Source organism: Hetaerina americana, unplaced genomic scaffold (genome assembly GCF_022747635.1).
Source record: "Hetaerina americana unplaced genomic scaffold, ioHetAmer1.1.p SCAF_1, whole genome shotgun sequence".
NCBI lineage: Eukaryota > Metazoa > Arthropoda > Insecta > Odonata > Calopterygidae > Hetaerina > Hetaerina americana.
This window is the reverse complement of record NW_027286069.1, coordinates 82734170-82748431: the sequence shown is the minus strand read 5'-3', so window position 1 is coordinate 82748431 and position 14262 is coordinate 82734170. Positions and strand designations below refer to the sequence as shown.

General features: G+C 32.9%; 1 protein-coding gene across 2 annotated transcripts in view; it reads left to right on the top strand.

Annotated features, from left to right (window-relative positions):
• Positions 1-14130, top strand: part of LOC139694114 (uncharacterized) — a 94606-nt gene extending 80476 nt beyond the window's left edge. For both annotated transcript variants that reach the window (XM_071592547.1, XM_071592555.1), the window contains exons 11-14: positions 1691-1800; positions 3435-3659; positions 4491-4599; positions 10711-14130. In XM_071592547.1, the coding sequence (XP_071448648.1) occupies positions 1691-1800; positions 3435-3659; positions 4491-4599; positions 10711-10826 (560 nt within the window). In that variant the 3' untranslated portion in view covers positions 10827-14130. The remainder of the gene's footprint in view (positions 1-1690; positions 1801-3434; positions 3660-4490; positions 4600-10710) is intronic.
• Positions 14131-14262: the final 132 nt, after the last annotated feature.

Here is a 14262-nt window from a genome sequence, read left to right as displayed (position 1 = left end):
CTAGTGCCAGCAGCAGCACTCTTCTTCTTATGCCTTAAAATCCTATCATACAAAATTTTCCCAATCCATTTCCAATGAGACAAATTGCCAATTCTCAAGAGCATTTAAGACAAATTTAATATAAAAATTCGGTCTTCATCTCAAATATTGGTTTAAAGCTGTGGTGCACACTCAGCCCTGCAGCATGTTAAATACCTACTTACTCATGTTCATAATAGGGGAGCCAGTTTCTCTCTCTCTGTACCAATGAACTAGAACTATCTCCTAGTTTTCATAAACTATGCCGAACTGAAGAGGCAAGGTTGTAAGGATAAAAGGTGTTCTTTACTTGTAAAAGAAGTTCATAATTCAATTATATTTTTATGGGACCTCTGAATCCCTACTGCAATAGGATGTACAACCAATGAATAATAACTTACTTTTTACACAATAAAAGATTTTATATGGATACAAAAGTTTAGCATAGGCCATTTGTATTTTTGACACATTAAATAATTATAATGAGCAAATTCAACCTAAATTTTGTTTTCAATAATTAAATACATTCAGTCTTAAGGATTAATAAATGTACTTATTTTTGTGAAATTTTACAGAAATTTTGAACTTTTCCTCTGGAAAAATATGTGTGGGTAGCTGGGTAGTGGGTAGTAGGTATTACATAGCCATTTTATGCAAATAATGTAAGCTATATAGAGTTTGTTCAAATTGAGATTAGATAGATACATATTCTTCTTGCCACTTATTTGTTTACTTTGACTTTAAAAAAACACAAGGTGTTCCTGTCTAAGCATTTGTCAGTGTTTTGGCTATTAATAAAGATAAAGCTCAACTTTATATGCATAACAGCAACATTATATTAATTATGTACATATATCTTTCAAGGGAGATAATTTCAGAGACATTCATTAAAGAGAGTCAAGATTATCATCATTGATTCAAAAAAGATAATTTATATCAATAAAACAATGAGCCAAAAAAGCATTAAAAATCTACTTTAAGATGGCTCAGGAAAGAATGGGAGGATAGCAAGCTTTTTCAAATCTTCACCAGGGCGGTATTTTATATGGTGCTAAAAATACTTTCGACCCCAGAAAGTGAGTCAATACAATTTATTACCTTCTGTTGACTGTCAATCTAAATTTTCATCTACACTTTCCAATTCCTTAAACGCAAGGCAAATGTTCTAATGATTTGAATTTTATGAAAAATTTCTGTACACCATGAATTTGTTATCAACAACCCCTATCTCAATTATAATAATTAACCTCATATGCAATATAAGATTGACAAATCTTCATCCAAAAGTTATAATTAAATAATGCTACAATCCTTCAAATATGTAGTCATCCATTAATTTCCCTTTTCAACATTACAAGTATATTTGTAAAGATGCCACTTAATCTGAAAGTGCATGACACTGAATTTAGATTTTTTCTTATTTTAAATGTCATAAAAATTAAGCACATTTTCATTTTCCACGACAACCTTTGAGAATTTAATGTAACCTTAGATGGTTTGGTTCTACCAAACAATTTTAGAAATACAACATAAAATTTCCACGGCATAGCATGGTATAAATATTTCTCAAAAAAGTACCTGAATAATCAAACAATGTCTAATTTAAGTATAAGTTCAATGAACAGTTTACCAATAGGCTGGAATTTAAAAAATTCAATTACTTTATTTTTAGTGAAATATGAGGATTTGGTGCAGTACAGCATGGAATCTGCAAGAGAGTCTTTGAGAAGAGCCATTGCTGGTATAGCTGGAGTTACACCCCTACGTGTCAGCCAATTAACGGTAAGGCATGACTAATCCACCACACATAAAATGCATTAATATATCATCTAGTACTACTATTATGCTTTCTCAAACTATTAATTCCCCTTTTCAAAACAAATTATACAGACTTTCTGAATTTCTACAAGCACTTAATTTAGCAATTATACAATCAGTTTGTTCATTAAAGCACCACCTGACTACATTAATGGCAAATTTGTTTTAAATTTGCTAGTAAAATATACTTCTTAAACAATGTTACCAAACAAACCATTAATTTCAATCCTTAATACTCATCAGATACAAATATGAAATTTGACAATGTGAGGAGCCTGAGTGAAAAGAAGGGATAATAATTTACTCCTATCTTTAACTTATTTCTAAAACATATTATGCACACCCAAAAAATCGTAATGAATTCATAAATTCTGCGAATTTTCTGATTTAGCTCACAATTAGCTCATACACAAATTACACGGGTCATAAATACTGTATTTAGGCAGTTCTATCTAATATAAGTATAAATGGAAAAATATATGTAATTTATGCAGATAAAACTTCATATCTACATAATTAACAAAGATGTATACCACGTTAGAGTGCAAGTAGTCATCATCCTAGAGGTCAGATTGAGAATCGATGAACAAAGAGTGGGAATGTCCCAAGGAGGGGAAGAGTAATGTATGAGCAGGTCCCATTGACCCCTAGAGCTGTACCGTCAGGGGTAATAAATAGTAGTTGTAATTGAGTAGTAGTAATTACCATTAGATTTATGGGAGGCAACCGACAGCCAAGGTGTTGTGCCATTAGGGATGGATGGGAAAGGAGGAAGGGTGGAGCGAAACCATTGTTATCCTTTTCCTTTTCTTTGAGGACTAGACATCAAAGTAAGATTGCTCACACAACTCAGCAAAATTGCCATGGTTTCTCAAGTAATTATATGCATAATTGGTAATGATTCATGTATAAACTACATGATTGATAAAGTTCACTGATAATTGGCATTCAATGCTTGCAAAAGGCTTTGCCATAGGGCTACATTTGCTTCAGTAATGTGCTTTAGTACATATTAATGACTTTTAAGACACCACATTAATTAAGTAATGCATTTATTGTATTAACACTAAATCTGTAATAAAAAATCTTTTATAAGGTCTTTGAGTACAGTTGTTACCTCATGGAGTTGAAGTTTCACACTGTTTTATGCTAAGTGCTATAAAAAAGTAGTAGTAGCATTTTACATTCTAAACTTTGCTAATAAGTAACACTCTACCTTTTTATAGTTTTCTTTTTAGAATGTTTAAGAAGTTTTAAGAATCATTTGGTTGTCACTAAATTAATTAGAGTTAACAGGTATATCCACGAGGGTTTAAAAAAACTCCTATGTCCAAGAAAGAATTATGGGTATAATGTCAGCAACCAAGTGCCTTCTCCTACAGACTCATCCTACCAGTATTTATAATTACAAAGTATCATTCTTATAATCTATTTTTGTTCTCAACTATTAACTTATTTTTAATGTTTAGGTCAACAGTAATTTTTCTAGGATAAAATCACTACTAGAACTAATGGCTATTATACTATAAAATTGTTCAAAAAATAATATAGGGAAAAATTAACTTGCCACAACAAATATATCTTTTTCAAACTTTCAGCTCTCCAGTGGAATAGGCAGTCATGGGACTTCAGGGGATGATGAGGGAACAGTGGGCCCAGTAACCCATGTTTGGTTTGTACTTCTGGAAGCTCCAGGAGTAACAGGCCCTGTAGAGCAGCCTCGTCCACAGCTGAGTCTTACTGATGCTTTTCAAATGCTTCGTGGAATAACACGACGTCATGAGGTACCCCTCCGCATAGCACTGGGAGCCCAGAGACAGAAGGTGGGTCTGATTCAAGAAGCTGAACCAGCATTACAACTTAAAACATATACTGGCAAAATCTTGAGGCAAAATTAAATATTTTTGTAACATTTATAGTGATTACAAAACAATACAAAGTTCCATCTCTCAAAAACCTTTAAGTTATTTCTCTCAAATCAAAAAAATATTCCATGAGCCATTTGTTATTTTAAGTCTTAATTCTTGCGATTAATAGTTGAGGTTTTATTGATAATGCATCCTTCAAGCAAATGCATATTTAATGAATGCCTAATGTTCTGAAATCTTAATACATACTAATGTCTAAGTAAAACCGAATAAATTTTTGTGATTAAGCAACAGGAAGATATCATAAATAAGGATTGGGAGTAGGTTACCAAATGAGAGCCATAATTCACTAAAAATATAATTGTAATGAACCTGTGTAAATACTTGTATTTATGTATTAAATTATAATATAGCAATTCACAACTACAGCGGTATTAGCACATCAACTTTATCATATACACACTTAACTTTGGGATTTGATTAAGCAAATGTGCATTTCAGTTGGTAAGAAACATCTTTCATGAATGTACTCATTTTGCTCAAAATAACAACAATTTTTAAAAATCTTTCATATAATGGCCTCCCATATTCAACCTCCGACCATGGTTTAAATATGTTTTATATATTTTATGTGTATTTAAAAACATATGCCCATGATTCTTAGCGATTATATGATTATATGGTCATGCACTAGGTCCCATTACAAACCTCACATTGGGGCTTATAGGGCATGATGCAGATAAAGTATGATGTAGTATTCATTTAATTGCAATGCATTTCTTGCAGGTGGTTCAAATTGCACCAGGATCTCTAATGAAAACTCCAGAAGCATTCCATCCCCTTACACGAAGACGGTCATCTCCAGTAATGTATTTACAAACAAGCTACACAGCAGGTAAATATCTTGTGAGAAGTGCTGAGAAGCACTCAGTGGTTTTTACAGTACCAATTTTATCATAGTGGATTAATTGCAATAAGCTTCAAGAAATAGTAATGGCAAAATGATTAATATTTAAAATGGGACCATTTTGACAAGAGGTGACATATTGCATACATCATCCTAATTCATCTTTAAGACAAATCGATCCTTAATTATTGAATCGAAATGATGATGCTATATGCAATCATCAACCTTTAAGTTTTTGAGATGGGCACCCAGGAAGTACGATTCAGACCCATTATATGACTAGACTAGAAGTAATGCCATTTTAGATATACATTGATAAAGTTTACCATTTAGAATATCACGAACAACATAAGTTTCTTTAAAGGAATAGACAAGTGTTGACATTGGCATTCCACAGGAATTGAATACCTGTGGCTGGTCTAAGGCTTCACTTGTATGGAGTCTTGTATCCATTTCTTATGCAATCTGCAATCAAACCAAGTGACTAGTAGCATGGGCCTCTTTCACTTTCTAGAGCCCAATCCTTAATCCAAGGAATTATCATTTCCAAAATTCTGTACAGTCACCAGTATGCCAAAAATTAGAGAAAGTTGAAAAAATTTAAGAAAAATTAAGAGGGCGAAGTGTTGGCATTCAGTGGCTGGCGGGCAGTTCAGTAGCAATCGTGTTATATTACTCTGACAGGCTCCAGAGCTATATCATGACATTCGATTCCATGGGCTAAAAAATTGCCCGGACATGAATCCCCGGCTGGACAGAGCAATTTTCACATTACCAAAATTCTCATTTATCTCAGAAAGCTTAAGACCATAAGTAAGTACATAATTAATCTCTTTGGAAAATCGAAGTAGTTCAAACCTTCAAAGAAACATTCACAAACAGGAGGGATAAATTAATACAACCAGAAAAAAATAAATTTTTGGGAACCAAATTGGTAGGGATATCATTGCTTGAGACAGTAATGATGGGGCCATGCCAGCATGTAAATATTCAAAATTCATAAAATATTTTGCAAGTTACCCATATAAAAACATATTCATCATCATCAGGCACTCCACTGAATTTATAAGAATGTGCTTATCTCTGGGTTGAATTCAAAGATATAGGTGTCTACCTAATGGTGATATCTTTTGATTCTATCTGGTGAATCAAGAGCTACAGAAAGTTAATATATGCGAATGGAATGCATTTTGTGCAGTGGCCAAAAATACTTGAGCTTTTAAGAGAGGGAAGTATATGTATGGTTCCAACCAAATGGCTATCAATGATAAGTTCATCTTGTCATTTCCTAATCGAGGTAAACAAATTTCCAGATTGCTGGAAGACTATGATGCCTATGGATGTGAATATTATTTCCGAAGTTAAAATTTAATTTCTTCAAGCTTTTACGATTAATTTTTCCACTATTTAATTTTATTAATATTTAACAAAATAATCTTGTCCAGCAGTGTGTGGAAGCTACCCATAGAAATATTTTTAAATAGTTCTGAAAACAACATTAAGCATGAAAACCAACAATGAATATACAATTTCAAATAAACCAAAACTGAAAAGTTAGAAGTGATCCATTCACCATATTTCCATCACATATACAAATAAACGATTCATAAAATGCACTTTCAATAAAAAAATGTGTACATATGTACCTACCTTAAAAGTATTTTGACATCCACCTCCAACAAGAGTTATAAAATGTACCAGCCAAAAAATGGATATCCTCGAGTCGGTGGCTAAATCAATCAAAAAGCAAATAAATATTCATTATTTTCTTCAAACGTTGTAATTAACTATCGAAATTAGGTCCATCGCTATAAAGACATGAATAAGCAACAATGAAGATAAGTATACTAACTCCTTGTCGTTGTTAAACATATAAAACTGTTATGCTACCAAACTTTTGAATTGGGCGTCTACAGTACGCATTTCAAATAGGTTATTGTTTCAAGAGATTACGCAAAGTCAAATTTTCTACGCGAAAAGGAAATGCGATCGCCAATTATTGTATCATAATGGTCCTAACCAATGAAAATATGGACCTTAATATTCATTGAAGTTTTACTTTGTCCCAAATATCTCTGTTGGTTCACATCAAGCAAATGCCCTCAGTCGTGACGAGAAAGACAACATAGGCGGTCAGATCACAGAGTCGATTATGACACTAAATCCGTCGGACATAAATATGATAGACATTTTTTACCAACTTTAGCATAATAATTTGTTTATTCTAATGCTTAAAAAAATGTGCCACCCGCATACATTTATGACTACCAACATATTTCCATTTATTACTCGTAAAACCGGTGATGCATTTCATGTCCCAGCCTCTACGAACAACCAATTTCACGTTTGTGTAATCATGTTAAAATAAGCATATTTATTTATCCCCACCCACAAAATCTTAAATAGAAAGTACCTTTTATCCCGCTAAGATGAGTTGAATCAGAGAAAGGAGCCGTAAAAGATGTAAACTCAATAGTTTTATCTCTATAGCCCCATCCAGTTAAGGCGCTGCATTCAAATGGAAGAATTGAAGTTTCCTAACGACTTTTCGTTTCAAGAAGAGGAATCATTCAAGATGGTAACAATAAATGTTCATAAAGTAATAATTGTTTCAACAAATATAATTATTACAATGAATAAATGTTTGTTTCCCAATCCTTATTAAAGCAGTAAATAATAAAATTCAATAAGAGACACTAAGCTGTACTTGGCAGTCATTAAAATATTCATCGCGATTTATATGGGTGGAAGAAAGAAAACAACGGCTAAAACGGAAAAGATACGAACATTAATAATGATATTTTTTCAAAGGTGAGACAATTCAAAAGAATTCACAAAAAGAAAAATTGACTCTGGAGTTGCCCATGAACCATGTCGAATATCCAAGCTAATTCCACTGACTCTCGAAAAATGCCGTTGGCAGTTGATACAGGGGTGGGATATCAGACAGTCTTCTCATTCTGAATGTTTGGGAATAAAAATTTTAAACAACCATGATACAATTACTGCAGCCCTGATCACTATTTTATTTATAAGAAAATCAAAATTACAATTGCAAAAGTTTTACATTACTGTGACACTTTTATCCATATTTTGGCTCTGGACTAAAATTCCAGCAGTGTGAAGATTTATCCATGGATTTAATTCCCCAGTTCATATTTTATGTGAATTGCACAATATTCCCCATTCAGATATGTGTTTAAAACCCTCATACCATACATTCAAGGGATGGCAATTCTCTTCAATCTTGCTCAATTCCTTTCATCCTCTGCATCACCCTAATCTTGTCGCCTACATTCGATAAAAATGCTCACTGCAAATACCAGTAAGCCACAATGCACCATTCACTTTTAAGTATGTACTACAGCCTAAAATGCCTACGGTACAACCTTAACACTTAATATCAATTCCAAACATGAACTCAAATGCACAGTCTATAATTCCCAGCTGCCAATTGAGGATAAAAATTTTTACTAAGCATATGCCTCTTATCTAAAATTCATTAAAGCATACAAGACTAGGGAATTTTCAATTCTTTAAACATTTCAAGGAGTATCAAGCAAGCACTGACAGTTGTATTATCCGATAGGCTGAAAAATGTTTTCGCAACCTTATGGCCATGCAAATGCATGCGTACATAGTTATAAAATGAGGATGTTTATTAGGTGGTTTCAGGTGACTCAAAGTGAAAATGATACATAATGAAATGTAGATAATAGTTTTCTCACATAAAATTTTATCAAATGATCTTTAGGTTTCCATAAACATAACTGTTGTGAGTGAAGTCACTTGCACTTTGAAGGAAGGGAATCCTGGCTAGATGCGCTCAAACAATTTTCAAGGGAGATTGTTCCAATCTCAAAATTGTCAACATTTCTTCTTGATTGACTCTCTTCTGCACTATCATTTTTACAGTAAACCCCCATTTTATTTAACCTCTCAACCCAATGCCTCCCCTCAGGACCAACACCTAAACACTCCTACTTTGCTTGCCAATAACCTAGCATTCACTCTCAACCCCTTCAGCTTGCTTATTAAGTCTTATTCCAATTTGAAAAATATTATATGTAGATCTCATTCTTTATTATCAATTATTGGGTAATTGTCAATTAAAACCTAGGCAATAAATTGTTACGTGGAAAATCAAGCAGGTATTTCCATTTACATGATGATATGTAGAGTACACAGGATGTTCCACAAAATACAGGGTATGTGCCAAGCTTGGGTGGTGCCTTCCTGTAAATTTATACATAAAGAAGCCTATTTGTATCGATATATGACTAAAAAACAATTTGTACCAATCTGTAAACATTATCTACTTATTTTAATTGTCATCACAACTATACTATTTTTTATGAAAAATATAGAAAAAATTTTAAGCAATGCAATGTAGCATTAAAACTAGGATGCTGCAACACTATAAATTATGTCCATGGCACCAAAAAAAAACATGGCAGTTCAACAAGGCTACATCAGTTCAATCTGGAAATAACCACAAATAAAAAATATAACAACCAAGAAGGCCATCTTAAATAATGAACTGATAAAGCAATGAATTCCAAATTTAAGAGAGATCAATACTAAATTATATGATGATACTGTCTGAAAAGTAACCTACTTGATATCCAAACCTTAACTAGTCCATTTGGCATTATCTCAAAATTAAGCAGTGGTCCAAGTATTTCCCACATAACAATGGAATTCATTCTCTGCAAATAATGCAAAGATGAAAAGTAACATATTTGAATGTGGATTCTTGATTCCACTTCCATCCCATTTAGTCATTGGAGTCACATTTGATCCAAATTGTCCAATAAAAATTATGAAGCTATAAAACAAGAATTGGAAAGCCAAAACACTCCTACTTGTGTTAAATTGCATATTCAACATATGTTAACATAAATTTATTGACAAGGGAAAGGTTGAGTAACTTCCACGTCAATTTTAGAATGTTTTGCCAAAGATCCTGTTTGTGAAGTAATTTCCACTTCAATATTTAATGACTCCTAAAAAAACTGCTTTGTTAGAACATGAAAAATCAATACTGCCTACCCCAACTATCAGATAAAATCTCTTCAAACCCCAAATAATTAACAACTAGATTAATACTGTGCAGTGCACCATACTGATCTCAGACAGCATCAAGCATATTGGTCATTTCATTCCTAGTCAACATCATCTATCTGTAACTTAGGAAGAAACAATATAGGTATTTTCCATGGAATTGTCATAATTAAATAATGGCAGTAAAAAGTAGATTATAAGTGCTGTTTACATGCAAAATAAATCTAAAATAAATATATTCACACAATTTAGTTAGAAAATAAAATCACCAAGTTATGTAATAAATCTTATGGATCCAAGCTTCATGTAGGTTGTACATAAACATAATTACAGAGCATTTCATGTCGTTCCTTCCAATTTTACAAACATACAATGATAACAGGGAATTAATTATCAAAAAAAATAAAGCCAGGAAAATTCAGGTAGGTGCCAACCAGCTTGGATCTCAGAGTTAATGTCCAATCACTAATTTATTTATTTATTTATTTATTCAGTATAAGTCCGAAAACAGCACATTTTGGCCTTTACATCGAACTATTAACAACGATAACAATGGTCACATTTACAAACACCCAAGCCCTAGATGGAGGGAAACTCCCCCAGGCGGGAATCGAACCCGCGACCCTTGGAATGGCAGACGAGGACGTCACCCCGCCGCCACCGGGGCCGGCTAATTAAGTTGTCACTTCGAATTATATTACAACTTTCATTAAAGCACTCAAGTTTACATATTTTCACCCATTTCCCTGATATTCTCATAACATTCAACAACCTTCCCTTATCCTATGGAATTTAAAAGAAATCTGGGCTAAGAGACCATTATGCAATCATGAAGCAAGCCTCCACTATGTTCATGCTTCCACTAGTTAACTGGGCTGAGTACCCATGTATTTCTCTTTTGTAGGAGTGATGAGTTACCGCACATGTCAATGGATCACCTTTTATTAAAATATGCACTGGAATCAGTTACTTTCCTTGTACATGAAGTTCTGAATAAGTTAACTAAGGAATGTAACAAAATTATTTATTTTTCAGGATCAATGGCAGGATTAGGTTTCTCCATGTGTGTTGTTGGTGGCTGCCTGGGTCTCCTGCTTGGATTCCTTATGTGGAGGCGTAAACCAGGAGTACCTTATCGCCTAGCAGAGTGAACAATTCACTGAAAAAGAATGAGCTAAATGACAACAAAAATGGAGTGTTATTGAAACTTCCAAAGAGATGTGGTTTTTCCAAGGATATTAGCAATATGGACAAGGTGATAAGAATTTCTTCACAAAAGAGGATATGCGCTCTGAAGTGTTAACAATTAAGACTTCCCAAGAAAATGATTGCCAACTGAGTAGTAAATGTTAAGTAATTCTGGACCCAGGAAAGTTATTAGTGGATCTAAAGTGGTATTTTAGTCAATGTTTCAAGGATGCATATTTTGAGATAATAAATAGTCAATACCATTATCTGTGGGTACAACAAACAACCACATTAAGAAACTATAGGTGATTTTTGAGGTAACAAATTGTCAACTTCCTACTGCTATTATAACTCAATAGTTTTTAATCCTAAGAGTTTTGATGAAATAAATGATCATTATTTGTTAATGTACTTAGATTAACTTGAAGACCAATTCCAAAATAACAGCTTCAAGTACTTCAATTATAACTTTAGACTTAACAGTAGGTCTTCCAGAATAACTTCTTTTGCCAGGGCTATTAAAATGGCAATCAGTAGACTTTGAACTTTAAAAAAATCCATTTCCAAGATTGGAACACAACAAAAATATTGGATGGTGAAACACTCTGCCAAAATCAGTCAATATCACTTTCCATGAACATAAACTGGAGGAGGGTGCATACCACTTAAAGTGTGTCAGATAAGAAGTGAAAAATTTCTTCGGAGGACCACAAATCCCTCCACATTGTATGGCGTCCAAAATTAATGCAAACACTTCAGATAAATGTTTGTTATAAACTATTTCCTTACTATTTATTACTATTTAATGTCAGGTTTGCAAACCCCTTCTGTAACAAAATCAAAAAACTAAATTTCAATACTATTGTTGCCAAGGAGCAGCATCAGTAAATGATCACTGGTAGTGTATTAAACCAAGAATTGACATCACATCATAACTAGCTCAACTATACGGTCCACTAGCAAGGTAAATCCTTCAGAACTTATAATCTATAAAGCTTAGAAAATGTCTTTTAGACACCTCAATAATACATTTGTACAAGAGTTGATATGTTTTAAAACCATAACAATAAAAATGTAACCTAACTACAACTTATAATGAATTTAAAACATCACAATATCAGTGTGGCCAATATCACTAGATGTGGCCAAGACTTAAAAATATTAGTTTTGAACAAGAGCTGCCTTCTGTAATACAAAACAATTTGATATATTAGTAGTCCCTACTTATATAGCCCATGTAAAATATTAGGACTTGTACATCGAGTGAAATGATGAAAATGAATAAATACTGCCATTGTCTATAACGACATGAACTAAAAAGCCAATTAATAACAGAGAACAAATAATGATGAGGTCCTTTAAGCAACACCTCTCCTTTACATAAATGTGGATTTACATTTTTAACAATGTATTTCTAAATGATCTCAGAAGGGAGCATTTGCCACACATCCCTCTTTAAAGTGAAACGGTAGCATTATTCGCAAATTAATATTATCCATGAACTATATACCATGATATATTTAGTCTGACAGTAACATTAAAAATTAACAAAATATTATTATGAAGCTAACAATTCCAATATTGTTAAATTTCAGTTACAATCATTTAACAAGAAACATGTATGTATGTACAAAATTTTGACCACTCGCCTTGCATTAAGTTTCAAAGTTGAATATTAAAATTTTGATTAAGCTCCACAAAAGAGTAATGGTTGAATAATGAGAGCTAAGTGGTTTTCATGGAAGAATATTTGAAAAATACCAAAATAAAGTGTACAGAAACTAAACTAAAACCACCTAAGCCATGGGAAAATTAAAAACGAAAAAATACAATAAAGCTAAATATTATTGACATTTTTGGAATGGTGTGTTTTTCTGTTTGTAAAGGTCTTGAAATGGCATAGTCCTAACAGGCAGGTAGATGTATTTTTCACCTTCATTTATTGGGTTACACTATTGAAGATGATACACAAACACAAAGGTACTAAAACAATGTTCTTTTCTGTACCACTAGGGTCAAGAGAGGGGATTGTTGTTATTGGCAAGTAGTGGTTACTCATTCCAACCTCTGAGAAAGATTTGGGAAGAATGAAGTAAATTTCAATAATGTAAAATGCTGTTTCACATTCTGCCAACTAACTGGAAATCTTGATCCTAGATCCATAATGATCCTGGCCACTTAACTGTCCTCTTCATGATAATATAATGAAATTATCTATTTTATGAATGGTATTCAGCATTACCAACCATTTCAAATTAAACAACTTCAGTGGACTCTAAAAATTGAGATGACTAATCACAACAGACTCCCAAAGAGACTGATCACAACAGGAGAGTTAATCTGATACCAGTGCACAATAATGTCTCACAACATTCCATTATGAAGAATGGCATTCCCCTTTCCATATCACCTAATTAAAATACATGAATTCAAATTATGCAGTCACACAAAACCAATAAATGCCTCCACAAACACACAAGCACCAACCAATTCACGGTGGATGAAGGGAGTGCAAATGGCAAGATCAGTTCCATGGACCCATCTCATTCAATGACTTCACATCACTCTAGCACCATGCATTAAAATTCGTATAAAACAGGGCACCACGAAATTAAGCATCAAAATGAAATATATAAACCATGCATACTACCTGGAGAACAAATAAATACTGCAATTCAAAAGTACCAGTACGAAATAAGATGGTAAATGTCATGGTATTTTTAACTAAAATCACCATTTCACATTCAACTGTTGTCACATGATGAATATACAATGTTGCATATAATGACCTCAACGTACGAAAAATAAATTTCATTCATGATTATAAACATACCAATTTTAAAAACATTACAAATACAAAATGCAAATACTTCATTTACAAATGCTAAGTACAGTATAAACCTAAATTTTGCATAAAAACGGATTTTAAAAGGTTGATATAAAAATCATGGATACTTACTTTTTCAATATTTTGAATGAAGCATCAAGAATGTCCGAAAAATATTCATCCACTAAGACATACAGGTCTACATACAAACTTATATACTTAAACTTAAGAATAAGTATATGAGAAAGTAAGTTGCTAAACTGAAACTTATTATCATACCGCAAAGAAAAAAGTCAGTCAACACAAAACAAAAACTCGTTGGCAATGAAAATTTCAGAGAGAAGGAAATTGGCAAAGTGCCACAAAGAGTCCTAATATGACCTCGGCAATTTGATTTTAATGTTACTGAACAAAAGTTTGAACATAGGGAGCAACATTTAATATTTGCTAAGGGCAAAGTAACCTGGAAAGATAAAAGGTTCAGCTGACTACTAGCAAATAATTCAGATGCAATCCGTAATATCAGCAATAGCAGGTGCAATCAAGAATTGAGTGTTAATATTTTGAGTTTC